This window comes from Notolepis coatsorum, assembly GCF_963971535.1.
Source record: "Notolepis coatsorum genome assembly, chromosome: 5".
Lineage (NCBI taxonomy): Eukaryota > Metazoa > Chordata > Actinopteri > Aulopiformes > Paralepididae > Notolepis > Notolepis coatsorum.
In genome coordinates this window covers 131,721,290-131,743,990 of record NC_140169.1, presented here as the reverse complement: position 1 = coordinate 131,743,990, position 22,701 = coordinate 131,721,290, and the positions used below count along the sequence as shown (strand labels likewise).

Genomic DNA, 22,701 nt, shown 5'->3' with positions numbered 1-22,701 from the left:
AGTCCCTGAGGTTTCAAAGAAAATAATATAACTAATGTGAAAATTAGTGATGTCCAATATTATCGACCGATATCGACATTAAAATGTGATATCGGAAAATATCTAAAAAAAAAAAAATTACATTTCTATAACCTTTATTTACCCAGGCAAGTAAGTAAGAACAAATTCTGATTTTATTTATTGTCAAAAGTATGCATAATGTTGTGTTAATTCCACAACAAGAGATATGTAATGTTAATTACCTGAAATTATTCCATTTTTGGGGGGGGGGGGAACTCTGCATATCGGTATCGGTTGATATCGGTATCGGAAATTAAGAGTTGGACAATATCGGTATAGGTAAAAAAGCCAATATCGAGCATCCCTACTGAAAATACAGAGGTGACATTTCAGTAACTGTGCCGTCTGAATTCTCTGGAGTTTGATTAAAATTGGACAGGAATAATTTGCTGAAATTACGTGTTTTCACTTAATTGTAATGATTTTTCTCTGAAACCTCATCAGCTTTGAAATATGTAGTAAGAAGGAATCCATAGATCCTCTAAGCACATTTTCAGATGAGGTAATAAAAAAAGAAATGGAATGGACTTATTACTTAGGCAAAACTAAATACGTAAAGCAGGACAACGTGGATTTTTCATAGCTTGTCCATTTATTGTTTGATAACGAGTTGTCTGATGGATTAAAATGCAACTTTTCCACAAATGATTTGAAAAGCAATTCTCACAAGCATAAGAACATGCCCGTTTTCATTGGAATTAAAGGAACCGTAATCTGTTTTTTAGCACTGTTCATTTTTTTTTAAGACTAAATACTTATTTTGCGATTGAGAATAAAATAAAATGCCACCATGATAGGATCTCATATTTATCACTGTAGCAGACGAACGGCAACACAGTACTTTGTACAAACAGCGTAGGCGCAAAGCTTTATTTGTCAATGTACACCGCTTAACCATTGACAGATCAACCTTTTCAGCAAATATCTGGCCAATTGATTCAAGCATCATACCAGTACATAAAGCAATACCTACCACCTGTTAATTTAGTTCTGCTTATTGTCTTGTGGCAATGTGAAAGGACTCTCCCACTCCAACAGCAGCCATAGCCCCACAGCACATATTACTGTATATATATATTATATTACAGTCTACTGGATGCATATTGCTTGCCATGTGTCATCTGTGATATGTCAACATGTAGCCTGTGAAATCTAGATTGTTTTGATGCAGGCTACATTTATGAATGGCAGACTATCGGCATAAGTCAATGCATTGTTTATATAGTAAAAAGCTGCAACTTTCTGTAGGGCCAATAGAGGACTCAGGAGTTATCAGAGGGGATGTGTTCCTCAAAGCCCTCACTCTCCCGCACTAGCGCCCTCTCCAGGATGGCTCGGCCCTCCTTGTAGCGCTGGCTGTCCTCTGTCGCAAACTCGTAGATCCAGCCCAGTTTGCTGTTGCAGTTCTTGCAGCTGACGTCTCGCACCATGTGTCTCCCTGTCAGCATGACTCTGTCCTGCACCTCACTGTACTGCAGATTGACCACCTATTGGACAAAAAGACAGATGTTCATTACTGCCAACAAGGTCGTAGACGGTTTCCTGAAGAAATTGTAGATCCACCTTAATTTTTTTATAAATAAATGATTTTTGACCACCTTCCTGTAAATGGTAAAATAAGTAGTCGGATCTGATTTATCACTTTTTGAGGAGTCATGCTCCTAGAGAGCTTCAATATTATGGGGGTGGTAGAAAATAGTTCCTACATGTAACTGCTCACAACAACATCTGTGGATTATCTTGTGTAACCGGGTCATGATTGCCAAATACGTTGGTGAGCACCACAAACTTAAGTGCCATTCAGCTCCATTGTATTGGAGTGATGGCAGATATCTCCAAAACTAGGCGAGTCACACCGAAACGATCTGGATGGATAGATAATTTAAATTAATCCTGAAGCTCTGTGGCAGGAGCACGACAATTCAAAGCTTGAACTCATTGTCCTCAACAAAGTACTCCATATAAAATAAGATATTCCTTTATTGATCCCCTTGGGAAATTCAGGCAGAGGGGAGGTACAGGTATGTGATGGTAATAGTAGATGACTTAAATATAGGCAATACAATTATAGTAAAGATAGAAATAAGCAGTGTAAACAATATAAATAAGCATATTCAGTAAGCAGTGTAATCAAGGTGCAGATGAGGGTCTGTATGCCCTATCAGTTATATTATACGTTACAATGAATATGGTCAATAACACTTAGATTCTGAATATATATACTATAAGTAAGTAAAGTATACACAGTATACATACACAGGTTCAGTATACATATTACATAAGGTACCCTAACTAGCATGATATACATCATACGTTGTAGTTTGTGCCGTTTAGGTGGCAAGATACTATATAGCCTACGTCTTCAGTAGCGCCAAATACATTAAAATGCAAAAGGCTGGAAATAGAACCTAGAGAATTTTGCACATTGCACATTAAATTAAGAACTTTTGATGACATACAAAAATGTATATGAATAGACATCTGGTTATGCTACCTGACCTGGGCTCCTACATCACACACATCAGTTTCCATGATTCACAGTGTTATGCGTGTCTGTGTAGAACAGTGATCGGTGGCCACCTTGTTGAAGAGGAAGGCGCGGCCGGTGGCCCCAGTGAAGCGTGTAGAGATGAGCTCGGAGCGGTTGGTCAGGATCGTGTCACAGTTGGCACATGAGAAGAGGCGGGTCCCACCGATATGATCCAAGAAGATCCTTCCCATTGTACTGCAGACAGTTAGAATTAGACCTGTCCTCATTAGCTGAATAATAGCCCTATGGAAAGTCGACTAATCCATTAATTGATTTCATATCTGTAAATATGCATTTACCCACACAATAATGCAGCGGGACCTCTTTAAATGTAGTGCTTACCAGATTGAATTGATTGAAAATTGTATTAACAGATTGCAGAATGGGTACAATACAGTACAGCTCAATACACACAATTGTTAAGGGGATGCAGACCAGAGAAAGACTTTCGTCTTGTTTACATCAGGGTCCCCCATTTTCAATTCATCATAACATATATGACATACAGATAGACAGTACTGCTACATCTATACATTTATGACATACCAGATTTACAAATACAGTACTGTTTGTGATACAAAAAGAGTCTAAAAAAAGAGTATATACATTTGACGAAGAAACTGTACATTGGAGGTTGGTAGGTGGGGTGGAGGGGGGTTTGGTAGGTGGGGAAACATATGTGCTCATAATAATTCAGCATGGAAAAAAGCACAACAAATATCGACTAACAAAACTCTGAACCTTTGTAAACTTAGACCAAATCGACAGATTCGTCGACTAAGAGGGCACATTCGCTAATGAAAATGACCTTCAGCAAGACCACCCATGTAGACAAATGCATAACTCACAGATGTGGGATTAAGAAATGTACCATACTCGTGGCGAAGAATGCCACATAGCTCAACCAGTTTAGTTACACAAATAGAGCTTGATTCACTGGTCTTAATAATAATACATGAAGAATCAATTTTATGTATATATAGCGCTTTTCTACCTTGAGCCAGAAGGAGGACTACACTGTGGTGTGTAACATGTGTAAAGTCAAGTTGTGCATGACATGAGGCCGAGGCTATGTTGATTATACCAAATCTGTGTGTGACCACCATGCCATGGGAAGAAAGATAAACCCAACTAGTTTATCTGTCTATCTGTATGTCATGTATGTCATATGTTATGATGAATTGAAAATGGGGGACCCTAATGTAAACAAGACAAACGTCTTTCTCTGGTCTGCATCCCCTTAACAATTGTGTGTATTGAGTCGTACTATTGTACCCATTCTGCAATCTGTTAAATAAAGTTTTCATCCATTCATCTTTCTTCTAGCGCTAACAGTTAGCTCAAATTATCTAGCTTTGAATCAAAGATCACGGACACTGTGTGGGTTATAAATAACAGCTGCACGAGTATCAAAGATAATGACAAGATAAGATATGGCGCACGTTTAGCACAACACACGACCATTGTGCCAGAGATACCACCAGTAAACAACAGTGACCAGTCGGTGCTAATGGTAGCTAACGGTTAGCCAACGTTCGCTGTGCCAACTTTCTCACCTTGCTGAAGTTGCTTTCGCAGTTATGAAGACTCGTTTTACGATCAATTAAGACAAACGTTAGCTATGGATTTCGTTTATCGTGTGTTGTTGTTGTTGCGCTTCCCCGTCTAAATATTTTAAAACAGTCGTATCAACCTTGTTTGGACTTTGTTGTTGTCTACAGCTGTTCAGCAGAGTAGACTCCTCCATCAACATCCGGTGACGCTTCCTACATAGACCACAGAACACTTCCGGTATTTTGACCTCATGCGAGAAGTGGCCTCCTGCATGACTATTGCTTATTAACAGCGGAGCAGTGCTGCCGTTGCTTCCGCGTTTTCCCTGATTGGCTGCGACACGCCCCGCGGCAGGTGCGGCAACCTGTGAAGGGTAATTTCACATCCTCCTCCTCCTCCTCCTCCTCCTCCTCCTCCTCCTCCTCCTCCTCCTCCTCCTCCACCCCCTCCTCCTCCTCCTCCCCCCCCCTCCACCTCCTCCTCCCCCTTCTCTCTTTGTGAAGTCATGATTTCTGTTTAAAGACAGGGCACCCATTCATCTGGCCTGATAAGTTTGTCAAGGTCAGCGCCGGCTAGAAGCCCTTTTTGGAGCCTCCCAAGAATGCATCGAAGGAGGCGTCTCTATCTCACTGTGTTAAGCCATTACAATATTGCTTTGTCTTCACTTTCACTCTGACAGACCTGTGAATATGCACTCTGACAGACTGAAAGTCCGTCCGTGAGGGCGTACTGTATATATATATTTTCTTTTCCAATAAACCTGTATTGTATTCATTTAACGTGAGTAATCCGGCTGTCTCTTTCCTACCTCCTGTTTGATTATTTCAGAATGCCTAATTCGCAGTGTGACACTGTTTTAGGCTGCTGGATGTCCGTGGAGAACCTGGTGGTTTGCACTCTGATTTAAGGCCAATCTCTTGTCTCTGTATTTCATTTAACCATCCCTGGAGACGTCAAAAATCCACCACAAACCGCAGAGCGGAGCGGCAGAGCACTGGGACTGATTAAGCCACCTGCTGCGAGCAAGCGGCAGGAATGGTCAGAGACGAGTTGTACAGGCTCTCTAAATTCTAAGAGTGTACCACTATGTGTAGTGTACCACTATCAAGACTGTTACCAAGAACAGAAGAATAAGACCGTGTATATTATTGTTTGTGTTGACCTGACGAGACTTATGTTTCTGTTTAAGTTTTCATGGTGTATTGGAGGACCAAGCCTTTAATAAACCCGTCGAAAGGAAACCACTTGTGTCTGCAGTGCTTGGAAGGAGTTACAAACGTTCTGGAACATTCGTGATGTCACTGTATGATGTCATAGCCGAACCCTCTAGAACATTTGGGTCTCTATATATAGCCACGATTCGCTCTGTCAGTTGCAAACTCATTGCCGAGCGATTAGGAGAGGTAAAGTACGTGAACGTTTTGTGGGATGGGAATCTGGCCGTAGGGTGTGGTAGTGAGGGGCAGGTGGAGGTGGCTAGGAAGATGCAGAGCATTGGGGGGGTGGGTATAAGTAAGGTGGCGAGAGTAGGGGAGAAGAGGGGGGGGGGATGTAAGGGGGTGATAGTTGGGGTACCGGTCGAGGTTACAGTAGAGCAGCTGGTGGAAGAGCTAAAGGAGGACGGGCGTAATGGCATAGTTAAGAGTGCAGCAAGGATGAAGAGGGGAGCGGAGAGGGCAGTGACGGGGACGGTAGTGATTACGTTTGAGGGTGGGGTTGTTCCTAGGGAGGTGTTAGTAGGGCGTAGGATGTATAGGGTTAGGGAATTTGTTCATAATCCTCTTAGGTGCTATAGGTGCCAGGGGTTTGGCCATATAGCTACCACGTGTATGAAGGGGATGAGGTGCGCTAGGTGTGGCGGGGAACATGAATATGGGAAATGTGGAGAGGGAGTGAAGCCGAAGTGCTGTAGTTGTGGTGGGGAGCATAGTGTAGCGTTTCGGGGGTGCGAGGTGATGATGAAGGAGGTCGCGGATCGGAGAGAGAGAAGGGAGGGTAAGTTGACGTATGCTGGGGCGGTTAGCAGGGCAGGACAGGGTAGCCAAGAAAGGGTGCAGGGGGTTGAAGGAGGGCATTTGGCAGTGAGGGTAGAGCAGCTGGAAAGAGAGAGGGGAAGGGAGGAGAAATTAGGTATTGTGGCCTTCGTGCCAGGGGTAGTTACTGGTATGGCAGAGGCTAAGGGTAGAACAGAGATGGTGAAGATGATTGTTAGGATAGCGGTTCAACATCTGGGATTGGAAGGTCTGGACTGGAAGGAGGTGTGTAATGAATTGGCTGAGGGGGCTGCGAGGGACAAGGCTGCGAGGGACAAAGCAGCCCAGGATAAGATAGCAGGGGGCAAGGAGGGTCCCGCGGAGGGGGGCTCAGGCAGGAAGTAGCAGCAGTAGCTGCACTCCAATGGACAATGTAGTTGATGACGGGGTCCAGTAGAAGAAGAAAAAGAAGGTGAAGAAGGAGAAGAAGGAGAAGAAGAAGAGCCCATAAAAAGAATTGCGGAGGGCAGTAATACGCCACGATGCGTCTACTCTGCCGGAAATTCAAATAAGAAGAAGAAGAAGTCAGTTGCATCTTCGACCAGACTGGTACACTACGAAGGAATTTTCCTGTGTGGAGTCGGAAATACAGTTTTCTTACCTTGTAGTAGTATGTGCATGAGTGACAAGAATATTTAGGAAAGTAGATTTAGGACCACTTCTGTAAAGAAAGACTTTGCAAATAAACCATTTGAATATCTTCTTTACTATACACGGAGCGGCTGTGGACATAATTTTCTTTATCAACGACGTACTAATCATGCGTAAGTAATTTGACCAGTGGAGTGGAGCCCCGGCCGCCTGTACCCGTTCCGCAACTGTAAGTAACTTCCGGGGTAGGCCTGATTGGCCCCGACAGGCACGTGACGCGGCAAACTCAGGACGCGCAACGAGGCTGCTGAGAGCTGTCGCGCGGAAATAGGCTGTCTATTGCCATTCTCTAACACAAACTCTAACCTTAACCAGCTCCTTAACAGCGCCTAAACTTAACCGTTCTAACCTTAACCAACTCCGAAACAATGCCTAACCTTAACCTTAACCTTAACCATGCCTAACCTTAACCATAGAAAGAATATTGCCATTCTCTAAGACAAACTCTAACCTTAACCAGCTCCTTAACAGCGCCTAAACTTAACCGTTCTAACCTTAACCAACTCCGAAACAATGCCTAACCTTAACCTTAACCTTAACCATGCCTAACCTTAACCGGCGAAAGAATACACGTTAAAAAAAAAATCACGTTAAAAATTTTTTTTTTGATGGGATTCGAACTCGTCAACAACGGACCGCAGGATCGCAGGACCGCTGCTCTGCCAGGTGAGCTGAAGCGCCGAATGAAAAACATGGCCGATTAGGACGGTTACAGAATTCCGCAAGCTCTGCCGCTCAGCTCCGCGGAGCGTGCCGCGCGGCAGAGAAAGTTGCGCGTCACGTGCCTGTCGGGGCCAACCAGGCCTACCCCGGAAGCGTGTAGCTTTATGCCAAGCAAGCAGTGCAAAAACTTACCGTAGTGGCATGCAGTAATGCGCCTTTCATTTTCCGCCGCCCAGCGCCCAGGTCGCGCGGAAATAGGCTGTCTATTGCCATTCTCTTTGACAAACTCTAACCTTAACCAGCTCCTTAACAACGCCTAAACTTAACCGTTCTAACCTTAACCAACTCCGAAACAATGCCTAACCTTAACCATAGAAATTATATTGCCATTCTCTTTGACAAACTCTAACCTTAACCAGCTCCTTAACAGCGCCTAAACTTAACCGTTCTAACCTTAACCAACTCCGAAACAATGCCTAACCTTAACCGGCGAAAGAATACACGTTAAAAAAAAATCACGTTAAAAAATATTTTCGATGGGATTCGAACTCGCCAGCAAACAAGCCATAGGATCCACAGCCATGTGTCCTTGCCATTTGAGCTAGTGCCAGATAGTGAATAAGAGGCGGTGACTTATATATATTGAGCTCCAACCAAGGCGGGATCTCATGCGCATGCGCGGGCACCTCGCGCGAGCACGCCGGCGCACGCACGCACCTGAGCGAGCACGCCGCCGCCGGTGCACGCACGGTAGCATTTGTCTGAAAAGAAGGGCGCTTTACCGCACTAGCGTGCGGTGACGAATGCGGAAGCATTTTTGCACTGCTTGCTTGGCATTAACGTACAGGCACCCCGGAAGTAATTTACAGTTGCGGAACAGTTATAGGCGCCCCGCCTCGCACAGCTTGGGTTCCCGCAGGGTCTAAAAAAGCCTTGTATTTAATTATCAGAATTTTAGGTCTTAGATTAGGAAGTTACTTTTATGTTGCTATCACTTTTAACTAACGTCTCTTGACTCTGCCTCCTCCAGAGCCCGCCCTGATCGCCAGGTCGTACTCCATCCTATTGGATGTGAAACCATGGGACGACGAGACAGACATGGAGAAGCTGACAGGCTTGTTCAAGATGGGATAGGCGGACGCAGATCTGCGCAGGTTTTACTACGGCCTCGCCAAGCGCGTTGCATGACGGTTAGAATGTTGTCCGATTTGCTCTGAAATTCTGACGAGGCGAGGCGCGGAACTCCCGCGGGAGCGAGCCGCGCGCAGCCATCAGAGCAAGGCTCCACAGTACAGGCTTGTTCGAGATGGGATAGGCGGACGCAGATCTGCGCAGGTTTTACTACGGCCTCGCCAAGCGCGTTGCATGACGGTTAGAATGTTGTCCGATTTGCTCTGAAAATCTGACGAGGCGAGGCGCGGAACTCCCGCGGGAGCGAGCCGCGCGCAGCATTCAGAGCGAGGCTCCACAGTACCTCTCCGGCTGCTCCCGGCTGGGAAGCGACTTGCTACGGTCGCGCAAACCGCCTATTGGCTCAGAAAAGTTGTCAGTCACCAGCCATGTGACAGCCCGGGAGGCGTGTAGCTTTATGCTAAGCAAGCAGTGCAAAAATTTACCTTAGTGGCATGCAGTAATGCGCCTTTCATTTTCCGCCGCCCAGCGCCCAGGTCGCGCGGAAATAGGCTGTCTATTGCCATTCTCTTTGACAAACTCTAACCTTAACCAGCTCCTTAACAACGCCTAAACTTAACCGTTCTAACCTTAACCAACTCCGAAACCATGCCTAACCTTAACCATAGAAATTATATTGCCATTCTCTTTGACAAACTCTAACCTTAACCAGCTCCTTAACAGCGCCTAAACTTAACCGTTCTAACCTTAACCAACTCCGAAACAATGCCTAACCTTAACCTTAACCTTAACCATGCCTAACCTTAACCGGCGAAATAACCTTAACCGGCGAAATAATACACGTTAAAAAAAAATCACGTTAAAAAATATTTTCGATGGGATTCGAACTCGCCAGCAAACAAGCCATAGGATCCACAGCCATGTGTCCTTGCCAATTGAGCTATTGGTAGATACTGAATAAGGGGCGGTGACTTATATATATTGAGCTCCGCTCAAGGCGGGATCTCATGCGCATGCGCGGGCACCTCGCGCGAGCACGCCGGCGCACGCACGCACCTGAGCGAGCACGCCGCCGCCGGTGCACGCACGGTAGCATTTGTCTGAAAAGAAGGGCGCTTTACCGCACTAGCGTGCGGTGACGAATGCGGAAGCATTTTTGCACTGCTTGCTTGGCATTAACGTACAGGCGCCCGGGAGTTATGAGACGTTTGATTGATTGAAAACTTTATTATGTTATGCGTTGTCAACTTATCATCATATCATCATGATAAACTTCAAGCTGTCAGACACACACACACACACACACACACACATACAGCAGTGTGTTGTGTGTGCGTGCGGCCAGGAGCGCGCAACAAGATGGTATACATTATGGTATATGAATAGTATATTCCACTGTAGCAGTATATGGTGTGCTGTACATTTGAATCTGATCTAATTTTGCACACGGCCATCGCATTATAATGAGCTGGACAGGTGTGTAATGTGTGTGTGGTGACGTGAAAACGTCTCTGCCGCGCGAGACTAGGCGAGAGGCTCTCGTGAAATCGGCAGTGTCCGCCCTCTTAACTCCTCCCCCGGCTTCACTCGGCTACTCTCGTCTACTAGTCGAGGCAAACCGAAATCCATCTTGAACAAGCCTGCTCAGCCGGCTGCTGCTCCCGGCTGGGAAGCGACTTGCTACGGTCGCGCAAAGCGCCTATTGGCTCAGAAAAGTTGTCAGTCACCAGCCATGTGACAGCCAGGGAGCTATGAGACGTTTGATTGATTGAAAACTTTATTATGTTATGCGTTATCAACTTATCATCATATCATCATGATAGACTTCAAGCTGTCAGACACACACGCACACACACATACAGCAGTGTGTTGTGTGTGCGTGCGGCCAGGAGCGCGCAACAAGATGGTATACATTATGGTATATGAATAGTATATTCCACTGTAGCAGTATATGGTGTGCTGTACATTTGAATCTGATCTAATTTTGCACACGGCCATTGCATTATAATGAGCTGGACAGGTGTGTAATGTGTGTGTGGTGACGTGAAAGCGTATCTGCCGCGCGAGACTAGGCGAGAGGCTCTCGTGAAATCGGCAGTGTCCGCCCTCTTAACTCCTCCCCCGGCTTCACTCGGCTACTCTCGTCTACTAGTCGAGGCAAACCGAAATCCATCTTGAAGGGTGTGTCCGCAGCATCGTGATGGACGGCCTGCTCTGGGGAGCGTCTCTACAATTCGTAGCCGCATTTCTGCAGACCCCTCTCTGATTGGTTGAACTCCATTTTTGCAGACCCCTCCCATTTCTGCAGACCCCTCTCTGATTGGTTGAGCGAAGCACCTCTCTGATTGGCCCCCCGCATGAGCCGAGACGCGCTCCTCTAGCCAGGAGTCGAAACTCCGTTAACTCCAGAGAGAGGCTGAACGCAATTTATACGCATGGAAGTATTGATTACGCCATAACGAATCATTAAAAAAATATACCGTTAACTGGAATATGTTGTGTGTGCCTTTACACATGTTGGATAGGATTATGTAATTGGTTTGTATACAGTGGCGGCCGCTGCCGCTGGTGCCTTGTGGGTCGCAGTTCACGTTAATAGGTCGAGTTGAAAATGTAATGCTCTGAGATGCTCTGGAGCAATCTCTCTCTGTCTCTCGGATCAATCAAATCAAATAATTAATACATGTATGTTGTCATTTTAAACAACTCACCATTCATTCATTATGCATCAGCAGCAGCTAAATAAATGTTATAGTTCACAGCACAGCAGCGCGTTTTGAATCGCCAGCCTATTATCGTCTCAGCAAGCACAGTCAATACTTTTTTCCGTAGCCGCATTTCGCGGAGACAGCTGTGTATAGCGAGAGAGAGAGAGAGAGAGCGAGAGAGAGAGAGAGAGTTACGTATCATGTATTAAACTAGAGTTAAGATCGCTAATCTACCTTGTTGTTGGCTTGTTGATAAAGTATATCCACTCTATGGCATTGTCCATCCAGCCTGTGTTGATGTCCATCCATTGTGCGCATCCATATAGCTTGTTGTTAGCCAACAAGCTGTGTGAGTGAAGAGCTGTGTCTTTGTCCATTTCCGCCTCGAACAGCCTGCAAACTACCTGGCGTTCTATCGCCATGCTCTAAGACAAACTCTAACCATAACCAACTTTGAAAGAGTGCCTAAGCTTAACAGTCTAAAGAACTTGCAGTCACGGTACGCTCGTCTAAGACAAACAGCTGCCTGCATCATTCTCACAACAACACTATCTCCACCGATCACCAACCTAGGAATAATAACCTAGAAATTGGATTCGGCCAATGATTTGTCCGTCTTTCAAACGGTGTTGATTTGATGGATTTAACAGAATTATCCAATTCCATGGTGGTAGCTTTAGCTAACTATAAATCGAAATGAAAATACTCAGTCCTTGAATAAACCTGGCGCATTCTCTCTCTAAGCAAGAACCCGAGAAATGCGGCTATGGAAAAAAACTGGCATCGCGTCGGCCAATCAGAGCGTCTCCACGAAAATGCGGCTATGGAAATTCTTCACGGAAGTTCACGCTGCTGGGCTAGACCGCTTCAAATTGCGCTCGGATTCCAACATAATAGTCATATTTCAACGCACAACGCCGTATGCACTGATTGGCTGTGACGGAGACAGCGATCAAACTGTGACGCGCACTCAGAGCGCGATCGCTTCTAGCCCTCGGGCGAGAAATACGAAAAAATAAAAAAAACGTCACTTCCTGCTCAAGAAAACGATGTTTTTTTAATTTAGATAATAACGTTATATTGTGCATTGGAAATACAAACATACTTAAAATGAGTAAATAGTATTCATTTTAAACATGTTTATATTATTTATAGGGCTATAAAACACAAAAACGAAAAAGTTTTATTGTCTTCTTCTCTGATTTAACAGCAGCTGGCCAGCAGGTGGGTCGGCGCCCTTGCGCCCACTAGTGGCGAGCCGCCACTGTTTGTATAGCTTCGCGTATAACGTTATTTCGCGTTCAACTTGTTTACACTCCCCACTTACTGTACAATGTAACATTTAGATTAACCCAGTTGTCTATCTGTATGTCATATGTTACGATGAATTGAAAATGGGGGACCCTGATGTAAACAAGACGAAAGTCTTTCTCTGGGGTCTGCATTCCCTTAACAATTGTATGTATTGAGCTGTACTGTGTACTGTACCCATTCTGCAATATGTTAATAAAGTTTTCAATCAATTCAATCAATCAATCACTAGACAGTTACAATATAACATTTAGATTAATTAACCCAGTTAATGCCTTAAGAGAGAGAGGCTGGTGGTCAAGTCAAGAGTTATTTGTCACAAGTTGTAAAAAGTCCTTCAACACACAAGTGTTACAGGTACCAGGATATGGCACCTGATAGCAGATATATGTTTAACCTATGAAACAGGTTGTAGTTAATCATTTGACAAAGGAAGGTGCAGATACGATGTTATTGACTCTGGCTCCTCCCGGTTGTATATTTCAACAACATTTATTCATTCAATAGAATAATCAATCAATCATCATCATCATTGTATCATCATTGTATCATCATTGTATAATCATTGTATCATCATTGTATCATTTAGTTACATTACTTCAATACATTCAATTATAATCCCATACTTGTTATTAATTCAAAAGCATATTCATCATTGCAACACACATTCTACCCTTTTAGGATACCCTGGTTCACTTCAATAGCATTTTCCTTTTAAATGTAGTTATCCAGTATTATATACTGTACATTGTGATTACTTATGTCTTTATACATATTTGGCGTCTTAAATATAAGCACGTGAGAAGAGAAACATTATCCTGTTAACCTCTGTCTAGACATGTCTAGGCATGTTGGAAGGGACCATAGTATGTCTTTTAACCAACACTGTCATTCTCATTGTCTGTCAAACAATTCCTTAAATCACCAATAAGTGTTACCTTTATCATCAGTCACTTATCATCAGTCATATCCACTATTCTCTAGTATACCGAAATACCTCCACACCTCAGTGTTATCCATAGTTGTGTTCCGGTCTCAAGTTCTATTGAAACTCAAATGTGCACTGAAAGTACATTTATATATATATTTGTATCGGGCCGTTCTCAACCCTACTAGGAATTTGCTAAACCGTGACCATGGTATAACTCAAGGGAATAGATTTATATTTACATTTAACTGAGGGCGCAATAGAGAGAGAGAGAGAGAGAGAGAGAGAGAGAGAGAGAGAGAGAGAGAGAGAGAGAGAGAGAGAGAGAGAGAGAGCATGTGGTACAGCCCCGGTGTTTAGCTACCTTCTTGGTAGGGTAAGCTAAAGTACTTTCCCTCTAACCATCTTGTACACAATATACACATTTACTACACAGCAATTCAACCCAACACAGTATGTATTTCAAAACATAAACCTTTATAATCCCCTTGGAGATACTTAACTTCGACACGTTAGTGCTTAAATGGACAATTGTGTTCCAACACTATTTAAATGTACCAACGAAACGTGGCGCCATCAATAGACGGTCTGCTTCTCAACCACGTTACCTGTCGTCTTAAACTTCTTAAACTTGACTCAAACATCGACAATAGTTACTTCATTTGAACCCTCGACATTGCATGTATCCTTGTTAACCTTTATGTGTGTTTTGTAGTATATTACCCACCTATGAAACAGGTTGTAGTTAATCATTTGACAAAGGAAGGTGCAGACACGATGTTATTGACTCTGGCTCCTCCCGGTTGTGAGGCTGAGATCGCCTCGTGCGTTCCTAAGCACACAGTAACGGGTCCCTGGAAGGCGAAGTCACTAAACACCAGTCCTATACCGCCACCTATTGACCAGATTATGTTAATGTCTCCCATTACATATAAATGACTCTTCTAACTTGTTTCTGATGGAGGTAATCCTGTACCCATATGTTCACACTGTTTTGACACATAATCTAAAGATATTAACATGATACCACTTCTAGTGGGCATCACACAAGCAACAAGATGTTATTTTTTTGAAAGCCAGTAAATACTGACAAAAAAAAGCATAGACACTTAGAAGAAGCAATGTACAGTCCCCCCCACCCACCCAACCTCCTCCAATGTACAGTTTCTACGTCAAATGTATAGCCTTTCTTTTCTGGACTCTTTTTGTATCACAAACAGTACTGTATTTGTAAATCTGGTATGTCATAAATGTCTAGATGTAGCAGTACTGTCCATCTGTCTACCTGTATGTCATATATGTTATCATGAATTGAACATGGGGGACCCTGATGTAAACAAGACGATGAATTGAAAATGTCTAGGCCTACCACAAGTTCAAAATCTGGTATGTCATAAATGTCTAAATGTAGCAGTACTGTCTATCTGTCTACCTGTATGTCATATATGTTATCATGAATTCATCGTCTTGTTTACATCAGGGTCCCCCATGTTCAATTCATGATAACATATATGACATACAGGTAGACAGATGGACAGTACTGCTACATCTAGACATTTATGACATACCAGATTTACAAATACAGTACTGTTTGTGATACAAAAAGAGTCCAGAAAAGAAAGGCTATACATTTGACGTAGAAACTGTACATTGGAGGAGGTTGGGTGGGTGGGGGGGACTGTACATTGCTTCTTCTAAGTGTCTATGCTTTTTTTTGTCAGTATTTACTGGCTTTCAAAAAAATAACATCTTGTTGCTTGTGTGTTGAAGGACTTTTTACAACTTGTGACAAATAACTCTTGACTTGACCACCAGCCTCTCTCTCTTAAGGCATTAACTGGGTTAATTAATCTAAATGTTATATTGTAACTGTCTAGTTATTGATTGATTGAATTGATTGAAAACTTTATTAACATATTGCAGAATGGGTACAGTACACAGTACAGCTCAATACATACAATTGTTAAGGGAATGCAGACCCCAGAGAAAGACTTTCGTCTTGTTTACATCAGGGTCCCCCATTTTCAATTCATCGTAACATATGACATACAGATAGACAACTGGGTTAATCTAAATGTTACATTGTACAGTAAGTGGGGAGTGTAAACAAGTTGAACGCTGGATCGGGACACGTTGTGTTGTGAAATGTGAATAAACCGTGAAGTCACGCGAAATAACGTTATACGCGAAGCTATACAAACCAATTACATAATCCTATCCAACATGTGTAAAGGCACACACAACATATTCCAGTTAACGGTATATTTTTTTAATGATTCGTTATGGCGTAATCAATACTTCCATGCGTATAAATTGCGTTCAGCCTCTCTCTCTGGAGTTAACGGAGTTTCGACTCCTGGCTAGAGGAGCGCGTCTCGGCTCATGCGGGGGGCCAATCAGAGAGGGGCTTCGCTCAACCAATCAGAGAGGGGTCTGCAAAAATGGAGTTCAACCAATCAGAGAGGGGTCTGCAGAAATGCGGCTACGAATTGTAGAGACGCCTCTGGCGACAGTGTATAGGCTTGTTCAAGATGGATTTCGGTTTGCCTCGACTAGTAGACGAGAGTAGCCGAGTGAAGCCGGGGGAGGAGTTAAGAGGGCGGACACTGCCGATTTCACGAGAGCCCCTCGCCTAGTCTCGCGCGGCAGATACGCTTTCACGTCACCACACACACACATTACACACCTGTCCAGCTCATTATAATGCGATGGCCGTGTGCAAAATTAGATCAGATTCAAATGTACAGCACACCATATACTGCTACAGTGGAATATACTATTCATATACCATAATGTATACCATCTTGTTGCGCGCTCCTGGCCGCACGCACACACAACACACTGCTGTGTGTGTGTGTGTGTGTGTCTGACAGCTTGAAGTTTATCATGATGATAAGTTGATAACGCATAACATAATAAAGTTGTCAATCAATCAAACGTCTCATAACTCCCTGGCTGTCACATGGCTGGTGACTGACAACTTTTCTGAGCCAATAGGCGCTTTGCGCGACCGTAGCAAGTCGCTGCCCAGCCGGGAGCAGCCGGCTGAGAGGTACTGTGGAGCCTCGCTCTGAATGCTGCGCGCGGCTCGCTCCCGCGGGAGTTCCGCGCCTCGCCTCGTCAGAATTTCAGAGCAAATCGGACAACATTCTAACCGTCATGCAACACGCTTGGCGAGGCCGTAGTAAAACCTGCGCAGATCTGCGTCCGCCTATCCCATCTTGAACAAGCCTTATGTAGTGCCAATGGATCTCGGTTTGCCTCGACTAGTAGACGAGAGTAGCCGAGTGAAGCCGGGGGAGGAGTTAAGAGGGCGGACTGCCGATTTCACGAGAGCCCTCCAATAGTATCCAGCTGCAGCCGTTCAGACCAGCGTTTAGTCTCGCGCGGCAGATACGCTTTCACGTCACCACACACACATTACACACCTGTCCAGCTCATTATAATGCGATGGCCGTGTGCAAAATTAGATCAGATTCAAATGTACAGCACACCATATACTGCTACAGTGGAATATACTATTCATATACCATAATGTATACCATCTTGTTGCGCGCTCCTGGCCGCACGCACACACAACACACTGCTGTATGTGTATGTGTGTCTGACAGCTTGAAGTCTATCATGATGATATGATGATAAGTTGATAACGCATAACATAATAAAGTTTTCAATCAATCAAACGTCTCATAACTCCCTGGCTGTCTCATGGCTGGTGACTGACAACTTTTCTGAGCCAATAGGCGCTTTGCGCGACCGTAGCAAGTCGCTTCCCAGCCGGGAGCAGCCGGCTGAGAGGTAAGGCTTGTTCAAGATGGATTTCGGTTTGCCTCGACTAGTAGACGAGAGTAGCCGAGTGAAGCCGGGGGAGGAGTTAAGAGGGCGGACACTAGGCTTGTTCAAGATGGATTTCGGTTTGCCTCGACTAGTAGACGAGAGTAGCCGAGTGAAGCCGGGGGAGGAGTTAAGAGGGCGGACACTGCCGATTTCACGAGAGCCCCTCGCCTAGTCTCGTGCGGCAGATACGCTTTCACGTCACCACACACACATTACACACCTGTCCAGCTCATTATAATGCGATGGCCGTGTGCAAAATTAGATCAGATTCAAATGTACAGCACACCATATACTGCTATAGTGGAATATACTATTCATATATACCATAATATATACCATCTTGTTGCGCGCTCCTGGCCGCACGCACACACAACACACTGCTGAATAATTCTGTTTTGCATCAATATATATATGTATACTGTGTATATTGAGGCAAAACAGAATTATATATACAGTATTGAGGCAAAACAGACGACGCATGTGTGTGTGTGTGTGTCTGACAGCTTGAAGTTTATCATGATCATTTTTACGATGAATTGAAAATGGGGGACCCTGATGTAAACAAGACGAAAGTCTTTCTCTGGTCTGCATCCCCTTAACAATTGTATGTATTGAGCTGTACTGTACTGTACCCATTCTGCAATCTGTTAATAAAGTTTTCATTCATTCATTCATTCATTCATTCATGATGATATGATGATAACGCATAACATAATAAAGTTTTCAATCAATCAAACGTCTCATAACTCCCTGGCTGTCACATGGCTGGTGACTGACAACTTTTCTGAGCCAATAGGCGCTTTGCGCGACCGTAGCAAGTCGCTTCCCAGCCGGGAGCAGCCGGCTGAGAGGTACTGTGGCGCCTCGCTCTAAAGGCTGCTTGTGGCTCGCTCCCGCGGGAGTTCCGCGCCTCGCCTCGCCAGATTTTCAGAGCAAATCGGACAACATTCTAACCGTCATGCAACGCGCTTGGCGAGGCAGTAGTCAAACCTGCGCAGATCTGCGTCCGCCTATCCCATCTTGAACAAGCCTACTGCCGATTTCACGAGAGCCTCTCGCCTAGTCTCGGCCGGCAGATACGCTTTCACGTCACCACACACACATTACACACCTGTCCAGCTCATTATAATGCGATGGCCGTGTGCAAAATTAGATCAGATTCAAATGTACAGCACACCATATACTGCTACAGTGGAATATACTATTCATATACCATAAATAATGTATACCATCTTGTTGCGCGCTCCTGGCCGCACGCACACACAACACACTGCTGTATGTGTGTGTGTGTGTGTGTGTCTGACAGCTTGAAGTTTATCATGATGATATGATGATAAATTGATAACGCATAACATAATAAAGTTTTCAATCAATCAAACGTCTCATAACTCCCTGGCTGTCACATGGCTGGTGACTGACAACTTTTCTGAACCAATAGGCGCTTTGCGCGACCGTAGCAAGTCGCTTCCCAGCCGGGAGCAGCCGGCTGAGAGGTAAGGCTTGTTCAAGATGGGATAGGCGGACGCAGATCTGCGCAGGTTTTACTACGGCCTCGCCAAGCGCGTTGCATGACGGTTAGAATGTTGTCCGATTTGCTCTGAAAATCTGACTAGGCGAGGCGCGGAACTCCCGCGGGAGCGAGCCGCGCGCAGCATTCAGAGCGAGGCTCCACAGTACCTCTCAGCCGGCTGCTCCCGGCTGGGAAGCGACTTGCTACGGTCGCGCAAAGCGCCTATTGGCTCAGAAAAGTTGTCAGTCACCAGCCATGTGACAGCCAGGGAGTTATGAGACGTTTGATTGATTGAAAACTTTATTATGTTATGCGTTATCAACTTATCATCATATCATCATGATAAACTTCAAGCTGTCAGACACACACACACACACACACACACACACACACACACACACACACACACACACACACACACACACATACATACAGGCTACAGCAGTGTGTTGTGTGTGCGTGCGGCCAGGAGCGCGCAACAAGATGGTATACATTATGGTATATGAATAGTATATTCCACTGTAGCAGTATATGGTGTGCTGTACATTTGAATCTGATCTAATTTTGCACACGGCCATCGCATTATAATGAGCTGGACAGGTGTGTAATGTGCGTGTGGTGACGTGAAAGCGTATCTGCCGCGCGAGACTAGGCGAGGGGCTCTCGTGAAATCGGCAGTGTCCGCCCTCTTAACTCCTCCCCCGGCTTCACTCGGCTACTCTCGTCTACTAGTCGAGGCAAACCGAAATCCATCTTGAACAAGCCTGTACTGTGGAGCCTCGCTCTGAAGGCTGCGCGCGGCTCGCTCCCGCGGGAGTTCCGCGCCTCGCCTCGCCAGATTTTCAGAGCAAATCGGACAACATTCTAACCGTCATGCAACGCGCTTGGCGAGGCAGTAGTAAAACCTGCGCAGATCTGCGTCCGCCTATCCCATCTTGAACAAGCCTGTACTGTGGAGCCTCGCTCTGAATGCTGCGCGCGGCTCGCTCCCGCGGGAGTTCCGCGCCTCGCCTCGCCAGATTTTCAGAGCAAATCGGACAACATTCTAACCGTCATGCAACGCGCTTGGCGAGGCCGTAGTAAAACCTGCGCAGATCTGCGTCCGCCTATCCCATCTTGAACAAGCCTAATGTAGCCTAACGTTAAGTAGTCCCTCTACTACTCCATACATTACAGTAGGGAGACACGGGAGAGAAGGTTCTTTATTGAGACAGTAGGAAGGCTGAGAGGGAGACGCAGGAGTAGATACGAGAAAGTTCGAGTAGCCTCCAGCTGCAGCCTCGGAGATCATCCCAGATTGGGCAATTTCCGCCCAGCCCACAAGATTATTACTCCCGTGACAGGGCAATGCGCTGATTGGCGGAAAGTACGGAAGTATCTCGAAGTACGTCTGACGTATCTCGAATTACGTCTGACGTTTCTCTACGTTAGCGAACGTTAAACGTTGTATTCATAAAATAAGAAATTCAGCAGCATGGGGAGGGCCGGGGGGAGGGGAGGTACAGGTAGTAGAAGACATAGAGGTACAGGTCACATAATTATAGTACAGTGGAGAAGTAAAAATAGAATAAAAAGGCAGTGTAAACAATATACAATATTATTAACTCTAATAATAACACGCCTCGTGGGCTCATTATAATACGAGAGCCGTGGGTCTGCATTGTATAGAGCGGATCCCCCGGCCGTATTCAAGCGCTGTATTGTCATCATACAGCACCTATAGCTATATAATGGAATAGACTGTATTAATATAGTAGTAATAATATTAGTTGGCTAGTTGCGCGCTTCTGGCCACCTCCCACAGTGCGCGCATACACACATACTGTAGCCTAGTATACAGTACGTGCAAAATTTGTTGTCAAGAGCCAATCGCACAGGTTGCCTCATCTCATCTGGCTCTGCAAATAGATCTAGAGTCTGAATATCATATATAGCCTGCTGATGATCTCTCTCGAGTCAAATCCATTCTGAGAACGGAATGCAGTGCCCGCGACGTGGGTCTTGATTGATTGATTGATTGAAAATTGTATTAACAGATTGCAGAATGGGTACAATACAGTACAGCTCAATACACACAATTGTTAAGGGTATGCAGACCAGAGAAAGACTTTCGTCTTGTTTACATCAGGGTCCCCCATTTTCAATTCATCATAACATATGACATACACGACATACAGATAGACAGTACTGCTACATCTATACATTTATGACATACCAGATTTGCAAATACAGTATTGTTTGTGATACAAAAAGAGTCCAGAAAAGAGAGTATATACATTTGACGTAGAAACTGTACATTGGAGGAGGTTGGGTAGGTGGGGGGGGGGACTGTACATTTGAGGTGGTTGGGGGGGGGGGGGGGGGGGGGGGGGGGGGCGGGTAGGAGGGGTGGGTGGGTGGGGGACACTGTACAACTGTACAAGCAAAACTGTACATTGGAATATTGACAAAACCATACTTGGTCATTTACTGTACATTGGAGGGGGTTGGGTTACAACACAGGAGCAGAGTATAAACAACAGTACAGGAATGAGAAACAGTCTAAATGGGTTTTAACATTTTAGTTTATTTCATGCGGATATGATCTGTAATACCTGATCGGTACAATATCTACTAACCTGATCAATACAAGCCCCCCCCCCCCCCTCCCCCCTCTCGTCAGCGCAGACGTACTTGCTTTTGATTTTGACGTTTAATTAACACATTCGCTAACGGACGTAGAGAAACAAACAAGACGAAAGTCTTTCTCTGGTCTGCATACCCTTAACAATTGTGTGTATTGAGCTGTACTGTATTGTACCCATTCTGCAATCTGTTAATACAATTTTCAATCAATCAATCAATCAATCAATCAAGACCCGCGTTGTGGGCACTGCATTCCGTTCTCAGAATGGATTTGACTCGAGAGAGAGATCATCAGCAGGCTATATATGATATTCAGACTCTAGATCTATTTGCAGAGCCAGATGAGATGAGGCAACCTGTGCGATTGGCTCTAGTCTTGACAACTAATTTTGCACATACTGTATAGGCTACAGTATGTGTGTATGCGCGCACTGCGGGAGGTGGCCAGAAGCGCGCAACTAGCCAACTACTATTATTACTACTATATTAATACAGTCTATTCCATTATATAGCTATAGGTGCTGTATGATGACAATACATTTGATTCCTATCTAATTTTGATCCATCGCAAAGCGCTCCAGCGCTTGAATACGGCCAGGGGATCCGCTCTATACAATGCAGACCCACGGCTCTCGTATTATAATGAGCCCGCGAGGCGTGTTATTATTAGAGTTAATAATATTGTATATTGTTTACACTGCCTTTTTATTCTATTTTTACTTCTCCACTGTACTATAATTATGTGACCTGTACCTCTATGTCTTCTACTACCTGTACCTCCCCTCCCCCCGGCCCTCCCCATGCTGCTGAATTTATCTTATTTTATGAATTTAACGTTCGCTAACGTAGAGAAACGTCAGACGTAATTCGAGATACGTCAGACGTACTTCGAGATACTTCCGTACTTTCCGCCAATCAGCGCATTGCCCTGTCACGGGAGTAATAATCTTGTGGCTGGGCGGAAGTTGCCCAATCTGGGATGATCTCCGAGGCTGCAGCTGGACCCTATTGGAAAGTTCTGGTGTGATCTGATCCCAGGCCGCCTGTAGCTGTTCCGCAACCGTTCCTACTTCCGGGGTAGGCCTGATTGGCCCCGACAGGCACGTGACCCGCCGCGGCCACGCCCCGCGGCAGCCCCAGGAGCAAGCGCGCTACTGCTG

General features: G+C 44.9%; 2 protein-coding genes across 4 annotated transcripts in view; one reads left to right on the top strand and one right to left on the bottom strand.

Annotated features, from left to right (window-relative positions):
- The window catches only part of LOC311228354 (phospholipase B1, membrane-associated-like), a gene marked incomplete at both ends in the record, with an annotated part of 540,482 nt that overhangs the window by 457,512 nt on the left and 60,269 nt on the right, over positions 1–22,701 (top strand). The gene's annotated exons all lie outside the window — the stretch shown is intronic.
- On the bottom strand, positions 648–14,369 carry LOC311228886 (protein yippee-like 5). 3 transcript variants are annotated; one of them, XM_084314850.1, is made up of 3 exons: positions 14,297–14,369; positions 2,641–2,785; positions 648–1,547 (listed from the first exon to the last, which is right to left on the bottom strand). In XM_084314850.1, the coding sequence occupies exons 1-3, from the start codon at positions 14,320–14,322 to the stop codon at positions 1,323–1,325; spliced, it is 396 nt and encodes a 131-aa protein (XP_084170976.1). In that variant the 5' UTR covers positions 14,323–14,369; the 3' UTR covers positions 648–1,322. The 3 variants fall into 3 exon arrangements, with proteins under 3 accessions (XP_084170976.1, XP_084170975.1, XP_084170977.1); XM_084314849.1 differs by lacking the exon at positions 14,297–14,369 and adding an exon at positions 4,147–4,336 and having other exon boundaries at positions 2,641–2,833; XM_084314851.1 differs by lacking the exon at positions 14,297–14,369 and adding an exon at positions 4,147–4,336.